Genomic DNA, 13,141 nt, shown 5'->3' with positions numbered 1-13,141 from the left:
TTACACAGATAATTTTAAAAGAGCAGACCCAGGCAGTCTTTAGGGTAATGTATCAAAGAAAGGTGACAGACAGAGAAAGAATACTTAAAAAGAAAGTTGTGACCTCTATTATGCTAAAAAGAAATAGAAATTGTCACTTTCTGCATATATCTGTCATCTGCAGTTCCCCACGGGCTGGGAATCTCTTCCACCAAGGGAGAAGTGAATTTGTTGCACGCCAGCAAATGAAAAGCCAGAGCAGCACCAGCAGAAAGGTTTGGTGAGGCTGAAGCAGGGCTGTGAGAGGTTATTGAGCAGATATATGTTTAGCAATGTCTGATATGGGGAAGGCTTCACAGGAAAGAATAGAAGCTGCCACAAATATGCATCAAATTAAAAACAAAAAACCAACAAAAAAAAAACAACCAAAAGCACAAAAAAAAAAAAAAAAAAAAAGAGGATATTTTCTGATTTTGTTTTTGATAGTAGCCTGACAGTTCTGAGATTACCAAGCTCTCGTAAGAGAAACAATTTAGTGAGTGATCTGAGTGTAAAATCTGAGCTGGGGAGACCCAGCCTTGTGGAACCAAGAGCTCAGAAGCCCATGGGAGTGGGAAGCTCGTGGGTACAGCTCTGCAGCTGGGACACCTCAGCACCCATCACACACAGAGCCCAATAAATGACTGCTAACTCCCAGCCCAGCATTTGCTGCACTCAGAGGACATTGCTAGGTGTGAATATCCAGAGTGTGGCACATTGATCCCAGGTGCTTCCTGTGACCACTGTGGGAGGAAACACTTCATGACATCCAGGTGCTGGCAAAAGAAGCCTTGAGCAATTCTCTGGTGCCTTAGAGGACAGCACCAGCAGTGCCTTGAGATGAGGCAAGGCTTCACTACCTGCTTTTCACCTTCTAGTTCCATTTTATGGAAAAGGAACTGCCCAAGGAATCCTCCAGTTCTCTGGGCCATTCCTCAGAACACAGTTCCAAATTCTTCCCTACCCAACTGGAAGGTCTGTGAACACTGGCAGCAAAATCCCCATTTTGCTTCCTTCCACCTTAATTCTTTGAAGTGTCACTAAAAGCTCCACACTTTGATGAACAGCAATCACTATTTTTTTCCTCGAATCTAGTTCTCATGGGATTTTTGTTTCTAGCACAAACCTGACAACTAGACTAGCAATTTTTTAACATTTGCTGAGAATAGTCAAACTTTCAACACTGGAAATGTTCAGCCTTAGGCAGACTCTCACCTTGAGAGCTTTGCATGTCTTGGTCCAGAGATGCAAAAAGCTGCATTTTTGAGTGTGTGTGATGGGGGTGCCAGGGGAGCAGCAGGGAGAGATTAAATGAATCTCATATTAATGATCCTCTGATGGCATCTATAAGATGTCATTTTCTAATGTTCAACTTGCATTTCCCTTTCCCACTCAGCTCCTTTTTATTTTTGCTTACAGCTACACTAGCATCTCATTTTTTTTATCATCTTCCTACGTTTTCTCATTACTTAATGCTTTTCCTTTTTTTTCTTTTTATTCTGTCCTTGTTCCTGCCTACCTTGGAATCTTTTCCTATAAGCAGATCAACCTCTAGTCCAGCTGGATGAAATGCTTAATCACTGCTTGAAACTCCTTCCCCTCCACTCTGAATGATTCCCTCGAATCACAATTTTCTCACAGCACACAAAGATCTCTGTCTACCCTCAGATTTGCCTCCAGTACGTGATACAAAATGAATTACATTATATTTTAATAAACCTCATACCGATCCCTTGAGGATAAATTGAACGACAAAAGATTATTTTATATTGCTTTCAATGCAGTTTTTTGTCACTGTGAAGGATGTGAGCTTGGGCTTTAACATAACATATGCACTCTGAAAATGCTTTCCCTGGTCTGGGGGGGATGCCCCTTGAGAGCCCTGAGGTTTTGCTCAGTCATTTCCTTGGTTAGACAGAAACAAGAGCAGCACCACTGAAATTTATAGGAATTGTTTGGACAGCCTGCCAACAAAACATCTTCAGCATGCTTCTCAGAATAGGTGCAAAAAGATTTCAAAAAAATTAGCAGAAAAAGAAGAGAACCTCCATTTATCACCTCATATGGTGTACTCAAAATTTTGTGAGTTGACAAAGTTAATATAAATTTGCAGAAGCCGATATGACAAACAACAGAAAAATCACATTGTGACTGGGCAGATAATGTCACCAGAATGAAATGCCAGGACATTTTTGGTGATGGATGAGAACTAGGAGCGAGCTATGTATGAAATGCGCTTGGGTCAAACGCTCGCGCTCGGTGCGACGGGACAGCGAGGGGAGGGTTCTATACCTGATAAATGTTTTCCTCCGTTTCAGGCTCACGGATGGGCTCGTGTCCAGCCTCAAACACAATGTACTATGGCACCAGCGCCAGAGAGGGACAGTCAGAGATGAAACAGAAGGGAAAAAGGCCATTTGGAATTGTCAAAACAAAGGCAGGCATTAAAGAAACAACTTCAAAGCACAGGCTGGCAGCAGGACAAGGTTTGTTGGGAAGCACCAGGAAAGGTTGTTTCATATTTCATAAACCAGCAATGAACAAGCCTAAATCTCCTCTTAATGATCATTAGAGCAACTCCCTAATTCTTCCTCGCCAGGGACACTGCCTGTGGCCCAATATTAATTTTCTGAAGGCAACATGAATTTTGCCTCTTTTACATAATGGCAATTATTTCCACATGTATTTATTATCTATGAATAGAAGTGCTAAATCCAAGCTGGTGTGCGTGGAACAGGCCACATGGCAAAAGGCTGTCACAACACTTTTTCATTTTCAGGTTCTTGCTTTATTGTGAAGAGTACAGAACAAAACTCCTGACATTATAATAGCTGAACAGTAATTTAGGGCATCCTGGCTCTTATCATCTTTCTTGCTGCACCTTAGGCACTGTTCAATATTCACTAATGGTTGAATTGGTTCCTTTCAGCGTGGCTCCCACTGATATGCCTAAGTGGAAGAACACAAAATCCCCAGGAAAAAAAAAGTAAACTATCACATATTTTGTTTCAGCACAAAAACACGAGAATGAAATTACATCTTTTTCTTCTTCACACTCAGCAGGGTATTGGACATGAATATATTGACACATTTCTGATAATCATCTTTGCTCCCAGACATTTTTCTTGGATGAAGCAAGACTTAAATTTCAGATCTATCATTAAATCATGGCTCAAACACCGACAAGGGAGTGTGTTACAACATCAATGCTACTGTTGTTTTGGTTTTTTTTTCAAATATTCACCCTCTGAATTAAATTCTGACTCCACAGAAAACAAAAAATGTCAACTTATTACTGTGACAACAGGATGTCACCTTTTCTAATTTTCAGAGTAGCTCCCTTTTCAGTTAAGATTTTGCAGTAAAAAAGGATGACAAATCGAATTTTGAAACTTAAAATCTGGATACACAAGCCACATTTTAAGTCGTACTTATGACATATTTCATCTAATATTTCTACACTCCATCTGAAATATTCCATTCTATACAGACATATTCTGCTGTTACCTGCAGCTTAATCTCTAAATATGCTACTTTCTGTGGAGGTCCTAAAGGTTTCTCACAAGACCTCTCTCAGTAAATTCCAAAACATCTTGTTCAAGGTTTTGGCTGTGTTTGCAGATAACATTTCTGAAACTCCAAGGCCATACAGCTTCAGAAATTACCTGGTATACAGGATCTTCTACATCTTCTTCCAAAATTGTCTACAGCAAAGTAAGAGGACAGGCAGTAAAAGCAAAGAACATAAACAGCAGAGATAAAAGAACTGTATTCAGAAATTAAAGGACAGCAAAGGAATAAGCAAAATGGGCAGGTAAGTTCATAGTTTTCTTTCTTTAGGATACAGGTAAAGTCACATTATGGTACAAAGTAACTTTATTCAAGTTCCATCCGAGTTGAACAATCTGCACCTCGTTTGACTTGATTCAAACACACACAGTCAGAAGTAGAGAGCATCTCCCTTACAGTGAGACAATTCAGTCCTGACTTACAACACTCCAAACCTGACTACAACACTTCAAACCTGACTTACAACACCGACCCTTCATTCAAGTTTCCCTTCTGAATGAGGAGAAGCACTAAGCAGGGAATGAGGGGCTCATTTCCAGCTGCTGACCAGGTTCACACGCCCCAGTGACAGCTTCCAGCTCAGTTTAATCCTAGGCTGGGCTCAGGATGCTGCTGGGCTCCTGCTGGTCCTTTGGAAGCCAGCACTGCTCAAACCCACTCTGTCAGAAGTGCTGAGGATGCTCAGAGCCTCTCTGGAGCAACTTGGGGGGGACAATCCAAACCCAAACTTTTGGTGGCAGTAGTCTAAGCTTATTGGTGTACCTGGTATACCGCCTGCTCACACTGTTTGTCCTTTTGTGCCTTTTTTTCCATTTCTTCCCTTTGTTTCAGTTCGTAGATGAGCTGAAACAGGTCTCTCAAATCCAGGATTACAGGTTCAGCCTATGGAAGCAAAAACAGGGTGGAGAATTTCTGTAGGGGAAAATAAACACCTCTTATCCCATCCTGCTGGCAGAACACTGAGAGCACTTCCACAATTAAACTTCACATAGAATTAATTTCTATCTCAGCATCCAGGCCTGGGTTAATTTCTACTGAACTAACTATGCTTGAAAATTAATGATAATTATAGTTATGAATATAAAAAGCATTATGAATATAAAAGGCACATGGATGAATGTAAAGGCATATTTATTAGTGGTTTCTCATCTCTGGAATTACAGTAGTTTCACGAATACAAGCCGCACGGATTATAAGCCGCACCCCCGGTGCCTCGACAATGTTGCTGTCTTTGTCAATAGATAAGCCGCACCCCGAATATTAGCCGCACTTTCGTTCGTCGCGAGAATCCGTGCGCAGCTTTCACAAATTGGCCAATTAGTAAGAGGATCGCGGCATAGCGGGCTTTACTGGCTCGGGGCGGGGCCAGGCAGGCTCGGCCCGCTCATGGTTGCCGACGGGGCCGGGTGGCCCAGCTCAGCGCCACGGCTCGGCGGGGCTGGCCGGGTGGTGCTGCTGCCGCCGCCGCCGGGCTCGCTGGCCCCCCTCTCCCGTCAGCACCGCCCCGCTGCCGCGTTCGCTCGCCCGGCTGGCAGGGCTGCCGCCGCCGGGCTCGCCGTCCGCCCCGCTGCCGCTTTCGCTCGCCCCGCGCCGCGCCTCGCGAGCGCCGCGCCCGCCCCGCGGCGCTTTCGCGGCTCGCGGCGGCGCTTTCGCGGCTCGCGGTTCGCGGCTCGCGGCGGCGCTTTCGCGGCTCGCGGCTCGCGGCTCGCGGCGGCGCTTTCGCGAGCGGCGCTTTCGCGGCTCGCGGTTCGCGGCGGCGCTTTCGCGGCTCGCGGTTCGCGGTTCGCGGTTCGCGGCTCGCGGTTCGCGGATCGCGGTTCGCGGTTCGCGGCTCGCGGTTCGCGGCTCGCGGCTTGCGGCTCGCGGCGGCGCTTTCGCGGCTCGCGGTTCGCGGCTCGCGGCGGCGCTTTCGCGGTTCGTGGCTCGCGGCGGCGCTTTCGCGGCTCGCGGTTCGCGGCGGCGCTTTCGCGGCTCGCGGCGCTTTCGCGGCTCGCGGTTCGCGGCGGCGCTTTTGCGGCTCGCGGTTCGCGGCTCGCGGCTCGCGGCTCGCGGCTCGCGGTTCGCGGTTCGCGGCTCGCGGTTCGCGGCGGCGCTTTCGCGGCTCGCGGTTCGCGGCTCGCGGTTCGCGGCGGCGCTTTCGCGGTTCGCGGCTCGCGGCTCGCGGCTCGCGGCTCGCGGTTCGCGGCTCGCGGCTCGCGGCTCGCGGCTCGCGGTTCGCGGCTCGCGGCGGCGCTTTCGCGAGCGGCGGCGCTTTCGCTCGCCAAGCGCCGCTTTCGCTCGCCCCGCCGGCAGGGCTGCCGCCGCCGCCACCACGCTCGCCGGCCGCCCCCTCCCGTCTGCACCGCCGCCGCGTTTCCTCGCCCTGGCCGGCACTGCAGGCCCCCGCACCGCCGGGCTCCCCCACGCTGCTGGCCCCGATTATGCTGGGCTTCCCCTGCTGCCAGGCAGCCCCACCCGCCGGCCTTCCTGCTTCTGCCATGCTCCCCTGCACTGCTAGCCCCAGTTCTCCCGGGCTCCCCCGCCATGCTGGCTCAGGCTCTGCTGCCCGCCCCCGACACTGCAGGCCCCGCCTCTGCCCGGCTTTCCCACCTCTGCCGGGGCCGGCCGGGCTCCAGCTTGGCTTGGGGCTGCCGCGGGCTCTCACTTCCGTGTTGGCAGCTTTTAGAATTTTGTTAATAGATTAGCCGCCCCGGAATATTAGCCGCACTTCCGGGTTTCCACCAAAATTTTGGTCAAATTGGTGCGGCTTGTATTCGTGAAATTACTGTACAGTAGACTACACACAATGTGGCCTTTCATGAGTATAGGAACATAAGCAAATTTATCTTCACCCAGTTAAGCTTAGCCAGAAAGGTAAACAATAACTAATTATAACAAAACACATCATAAAAAACTGGGAACAATGAAACACATTCCCTTCTGCCCAAGCTGCTCCCATTAATTTGCTATTTAAGATCTCCACAGACACTTGTGACCAGTTCAGCACAACCATAAACAACCCAAGATCAGCCTCTTGAACAGCATTTTACAAATGGCTTTTCAGCTGAGTGACATGCCTGAAAATGACAGTGATTTGATACTTACTGCCTGGGCTGTTTTTATTGCCACAAATCTATGATTTCCCTCCTTTCCACACACATATCCAAAGGCTCGGTGGTCTGTGATATCCTTTGCAATGTAGGAAATTTCATGAACTGCGTGGTGGTGCTGGAGTAGCTAAAAAAGAAAAACAAATAACAGTAGAGAATATCTGTCAGAATTTTTCATTAAAAAGCAGTATAAATTCTCCTTCACCACTTTATCTGGATCCCAACACATTCTGATATGAAAACCAATTAATATCTGAACCCTTTAAGCCTCTTTTTTTTCTAAAAATCTAGCCACATTTGACTTGCTTTAGTAGGGTGACTAAAAGCTTCCACTGAAGATTTTTCTTGGTATCTTTAAGTGAAATATAATTAAATAGAACATGTATTATCTAGCTACTACCTCTACAACATCCCAGGCACAGAATCAGTGTTTCTATGTACACAAATAAGCAGGGGCTGCAGAAAGCTCACACAGGGTGACTCCCAGGTCAGGCTGGTCTGCAGAGCTACAGCTGAGATCTGCAATACCTCTAGAATCAGTACCAGACCTGCCTTATCTCCCCAAAAATCTGCACCAGCCAGTGTGAGAGATTTCATTTCAAGCACTAACACAGCTCCAAATACTTATTTTCCTCAGAAAATGAATGTAAATGTAATTATTCAATTGGCAATCAATGCTGAATGCAAAAGTTCACATTTTACTTAAAATGCCACTTTGGTGAATTGTAATAATAAAAAGACTTAATTTAAACTGTGTGAGCAAAACTGCCCAGAGTCAGAATATGAATCTGAGGCTCTTGGAAGCATCTCTTGTTGTGCCAGAATCTTTCTCACTTTGGACTAAACAGCATTTTATTGTCAAAGTAATACAGAAGTATTTCCACTTAAAACAGTGTCCTTGGAAAGCTTATCTAAAACAATCTATTAGTTTCAATTTCTATCTTCTGATATATTGACCTGCTCTTGTATCATCTGGGGATAATGCTATTTCTGAGAGCAGGCAAAGCCTCACAGAGAATTCTTTGGAGGTCCAGATTCCTGCTGGCTTTGAGAAAAGCACATTTTAAAAACCAGCATGGTACCCAGGCAATCTCTAAACAACCAGCTATTTTTAGAGTTAAAAACAAAGTGAAAGTTTTAAAATTCAGGAGCAGGGAGGAGGTTTGTGTGTGGCAGGGAAGGCTGAGGGTGCAGGGTGAGCGCTGGGGATTCTGTAGGGCAGGGAGGGAAAGGAGAGGCAGCCTGTGGGAGATGGATGGCTCCATATCAAACAAAAGACTGGACATGTTTCATTTTCATTTCACAGTAAATGGCTCTTAATGTCCCCGTATCAGGACTGCTTGCTCGTGGCAGAGTGAAGTGTTGCCAGGGACTGCAGGCAGAGCGTGGCTCAGCTGAAGGTGCACTTCACACTCCCCTGATATGTTGAGCATTTAAAATTAATGATGGGATCTTACTTAGGTAATACAGGGATATTGATTTATTAGGTTTTTTTGAAAAGCAAGTTACATGCTATCTGTTAGGATGAAATGAAATGTTCCCATCTCTCTATTCTGCATATGACAGGGAACGTTATCTCTGGCTCCTATTAAATCAAAGTTCTCTGACATTGCTTTATTGATTGCCAGGCAGCTTCTTGCACTGAAATTAAACTGTGATCAGATGCCTTCCTCATGGAATTAAATTTGAAGATTGTTCCACCATGGAAGAGTACAAGGTAAGAGAGCAGATGGAGACACTCCAATTTATTTGGGAATCCACATTCACTGTTCAAAAACCATTACATTTCCAACGGTAATGATATTTTACACACTGTATCAATAGAAATAGAAATTAAGTAAAGGTGACTGCAATTATGCTTTTATGTATTTTACTGGATGGAGTGTTCAGGGAGAGCTTTTCATTTGTTTGAGGGACACTGAGTTGGAACACAAGAGAAAAGCAATGTTGCACACCTGTACTCAAATGTGGATATAAACACACCTGCATTTTCAGTTCACCTCATGTGTCCTTTCTACATATCCCAGTGCTCCATTCTAACACTATTTACTGGTTGTCTGACTTTTTTCTCCTGCACAGCAGAAATGGGGCTCCTGCTGCAGTCAGGAGAGATTCACCACTGCAAAATGCAAGATCAGAATCCTGTCTAGTGGCCACAAGCACACAAAAGAATTATTTCTCAACTCAGGGACATTTCTGACACCCCTGCATGCCAATGCTGATGGGTTCCATCACACACTATTTGAAGTTTTTACTCTGTCTCTGCTGAGAGCTGCTACAAACCATTTACCAATCCTTAAGTGAGGTACCAAATTGTTTTGGAGCACTGCAGCACGACAGAACAAATTATAGAGAAGACTTAATTTGTATTATGGTTCAACACAGTCAATTACATATTTCAGAGATTAGAAAGTAATTTAACATTTAAGTTTCAGTTGTTAACAAAATCCACAGCCTCCAAATTATTTTAGGTCTCCTGTGACTTTAGTCACTGTTTGCAAATGTTGGAGATTTTAAATGGGAGCACAGATAAAGTCTCAAACTGGGTAACAAGACATTCTTGTGATGCATGAGTTCTTTTTTTTAGGCCAAACATAATGGCATTATTATATTCTATTCATACACCAAGAAGTTTTTGCCTGGTGTTAAACTCAAAAGTCCAAAATAGTCCAAAATATCTGCACCAAGCCTGCTGCCTTTCCTCTGACCCTTAAGTTTTCTCTGGTCTCTCCCACCAGCCATTGTTTCCTCTCCTTTTCTCCATTCCATCCCCTGCTTCTCCTCTTCCCCCAGGTCACTCCCTGTACATCACACTGAATTGATTTAGCTGCCTCTGAGATCTGTAGCATTTCTAATTTCCCTCAGGCTGCTTGGCACCTATCATAAATTTTTTCACCCCTTATCCTCATCTTGCCCCTTTATTTCCATGCTGTAGCCTCCAGTGCCACTAAATCAATTAAGTCAATCAATTAAGTACTTGGAGGGTCCAGCAATCATGTCAAAAATGTGAGTTAGATGGCATGAGAAAGTCACTGCTTTACTATCGCTATTTCTCTTTTAATGAGGTTGTCTATTTAGTGGAGCCTGGGGCACAGTGTTAAGAGCCACAACAACAAAAAAATATCCTGCAAGCTGCAAATCCTCCTGGAAAAGCTGCCCCACCGAAAGCAGGAGGCTTGTTGCACACAGTGTTACACCAGCAGGACAAGCTCTCAGGGATTTGGCTGCACAGCTCTCACCTGGAGTCACTGCACACTGAGCCTGGTGTCAGAGAGTGGGATCAACTGGGAGCTCCAGTGTGGATGCTGGGATGGGGGATACAGATGGACCAAGCCTATTCCTGCCTATTCACACTGGAATAAGCAATACATGAACTGTATGAACTCCCTAAACATCACCAAACTGCATTCATAACGAAATAACTTCATTTACCACAGCTTCAGCCATGCTGCAAGTGCCCTGTATTCCAATGAGGAAATCAGGCCCTGTCTGTTTAGGAAGACCAAGGAGAAAAATAACAGAAATTGAACCTAACATGGAAAATGAATGGCAAACCCTTACCAAGAAGCTCAGCAAACCCAAAGTGCCACAGGACATCGACCATTACTTACTGCAACACATTCAGTGAAAACAGTGAATTGCAAAACACATGAGTGGCTCTGAGATTAATTTTATTTCTCTGCTGCAAGAAAACACTGGGTGGCACAGATGGTTCTCCTTCACTGCACCCAGGAGGCTGCTGTGTTCCTTAACAGGGCTCAACATGCAGCACCTGGTCCAATGCTCTTCACAGCCATTTCCTCACAATTCCTGTTTGTTTTAGCTGATATTTGCAGGGATCATGGGGACAACAACGTGCCACAAGCATTCCCTCAATTGCTGTGCTTGTGTTGCAATGCTTCTCTGCTGCTCTCTTAAAATGCTCTTAGCAAAGGTGGAGTGGAGCTGCTCATCATCATAAACATCCCCCAGTCCTGCAGGTGCCCACGACAGCAGGGCTGGAATTAGAAGATCTTTAAGGTCCCTTCCAACCCAAACCATTGCAGGACATGAAACACCTGAATGCTCTACTGCAGATTCAAATCCCACACCAATCTGGTTTTGTAACTTCTGAAAGTTTTAAGAGATGGACAGCAGTCCCTGTAGGTAGACAGCTAAAAAAACACTATCCAAACCCCCAAAACCTCTTTCTGACATAGACTTTTCCCTGGTACTCATTGAGGGGCATGGATACCTCTCAAGCAGTTGTAAACCCTTCCACTTCCTTTCCCTCCAGAGGAAAGTGCATTTCAGTGGGACTGTGTACAGACAATTCAGAGGAAAAGTCAACAGTCTCAAATGTCAGAGGGAAATGAAAAACACATCAATAAATTGCATTTGCATCACAAACTTTCTGGTGCTGTTTTCTGGAACTTGGTATTTGGATGGCAGATGGGGTGGCAAGACATCAGCCTCATGAGATAAGGCAGGGGATGAGCAGATGGGGAAATGAAACAACCACTGCAAAAATTCTCAGTTTCATGTGAAATAGCAGAGAGGAGACAGCTCAGTGTTATTTCAGAGCTACAGCTGCCAACAACTTCAAACTCCCTGCAAATTACTACTGGACACAGCACAGGGTGACAGAGAAACATCTTATTTCCAATCTGACAGCCCTTCCCTACTGTCATGAGCGCTTCTGTAACATGCCCATGGAGAGGGGACAGAATAAACAATACATGACAGATCACAGTAATCTGCCTTAAATGTGATAATGCTTAGTGTGAAGAAACACTTGATAGCCCAAAAAAATCTGTTATAGAAACATTTACTGCAACATGTGGAAAATTTTATCAGGTTTGATCTATGAAATGAAAAGAGTTGTAGAGTTTAAGCTTAGCAAATTATCAAAATACTGAATGCCTACAAGAAGAGCAAGGAGTTTTGGAACAAAGCATCATTCCAATTCTGCTTTCAAAAAGAAATGTCACTTAGGGAAAACCTGGAAAGCAAAACCCTCTGGAAACCTCATGCAGTTGTGGAGATTTCAGTATTGGGAGGCATTTCCCAGCACTGGCCAACATCATCAGATTTGGTCATAAAAGAGTATAAACTGAACATAGAACCATGGAGTGGGGGCTGAGCCCTTGCCCCTGAAGGAGACTGAAAATGAACAGTCCAGTCCTGAATCTGTTTGAGCCAGAGCCACTCATGGAATGTAGGCTGAACCACAGATTATGGACATCCCTTCTGCAAAAACACCCCACCCCAGGAACAGGAGCAGAAAAGGAAAATGCAACCTCTGGAGTGTTCTCCAAGCCTGAAGGGCTGTCTCAGATGGCAGCCTGCAAGCCTGGCTTCACAATGAGAAGAAAATAAATCTGTCTAATCCCCGTGCTTCCTCCACACACACTGATTCTGCAGACAATAACCTGAAGAAAGACTTTTCCAAGTGCCAGCTACTAAAAGGCGTCTCAGGCACAAGCTCTGCAATAAAAACACTTGGCACAAAAAGCTCACTTTGAGATTATATGCAGATCAAAGCTTGGTCTGTGTAGCACAAAGGGGCACATGAAATATGGTGCTGATAAAGAGAAGAATCAAAACAGATTTAGCCCCAGCTCTTGCAGACTCAGTCCCTCCGGGGGGCTGTGACACAGCACAGCACCCAGAGAAGTGTAAATTTAATTTCCTTTTAATAACAATAACAATAACTAACTCGTAAGAGCCATTCTCTTCCCGCAGCTGAGGAGACTGAAGCAAAAAAGCCCAGATTATGTGACTTCCTGAGCTTACATGGAAACATGCAGCTGAGTCAGGAGGGAGCAGAGCAAGATCCTGAGTGAGGATAAGAACCTGCTCAAGTCCAGGGCTACACTAAACTCTGCCTGTACACTCTATCCTAAATAAAGGCAATTACAGTAATTTCACGATTACAAGCCACACCATTTTCACTAAAATTTTGGTCCGAACCCAAAGTGCGGCTTATAATCAGGTGCGGCTTATATATGGACAAAGAATGAAAAGTTGCTGTTTTAGTTTGGAGGACAGGTGTCTGCTGAGAAAGGCAGGAACTTCTCTTTGAAATGGAGAATGTAAACCCTCTCCCTACAAATTATTATCATTTTGAAATCAAGGGGCTCTCAGGCAAAGATATGGGAATTAGGAATAACAGTTCTTTTCTAGGGAAATTAAAATAGAACTACAGCACTACAAAGAACAAACCCCAAACCCTGACACAGTCAGAGTACAGCCTGACACCCGTCAGGCAGGGTGTTGGCAGCAGTCCCATCCCATGGTGGCTGCATCCTCCTGCAGTGACAGATGTGGCTCAGCTGGAGCAGTGCTCCTGTACAAGGTGCAGTTTCCCTCTGGAGCTCCAGTGGGGATGTGGAGAAATCCGGTTTTCCTCTGGAGTCCAGTGGAGAAAGGGGCTCCCTTAGTGTCCCAAACCCTCTGTTTTTATCTTGGTAAGAAATGTTGGG

At 45.4% G+C, this 13,141-nt stretch overlaps 1 protein-coding gene across 16 annotated transcripts in view; it reads right to left on the bottom strand.

Moving 5' to 3' along the window:
- DAB1 (DAB adaptor protein 1) overlaps positions 1 to 13,141 on the bottom strand; it is a 408,913-nt gene that overhangs the window by 32,572 nt on the left and 363,200 nt on the right. For 11 of the 16 annotated variants that reach the window (XM_033068085.2, XM_033068083.2, XM_033068091.2 and 8 more), the window contains 4 exons: positions 6,673 to 6,804; positions 4,351 to 4,470; positions 3,684 to 3,722; positions 2,311 to 2,376 (listed from right to left, as the gene is read on the bottom strand). In XM_033068085.2, the coding sequence (XP_032923976.1) occupies positions 2,311 to 2,376; positions 3,684 to 3,722; positions 4,351 to 4,470; positions 6,673 to 6,804 (357 nt within the window). The remainder of the gene's footprint in view (positions 1 to 2,310; positions 2,377 to 3,683; positions 3,723 to 4,350; positions 4,471 to 6,672; positions 6,805 to 13,141) is intronic. The other 5 variants (XM_033068095.2, XM_033068097.2, XM_033068096.2 and 2 more) reach the window with 2 other exon arrangements.

The sequence above is a fragment of the Catharus ustulatus genome, chromosome 9 (genome assembly GCF_009819885.2).
Source record: "Catharus ustulatus isolate bCatUst1 chromosome 9, bCatUst1.pri.v2, whole genome shotgun sequence".
Taxonomy (NCBI): Eukaryota; Metazoa; Chordata; class Aves; order Passeriformes; family Turdidae; genus Catharus; species Catharus ustulatus.
This window is presented reverse-complemented; position numbering and strand designations above follow the sequence as displayed.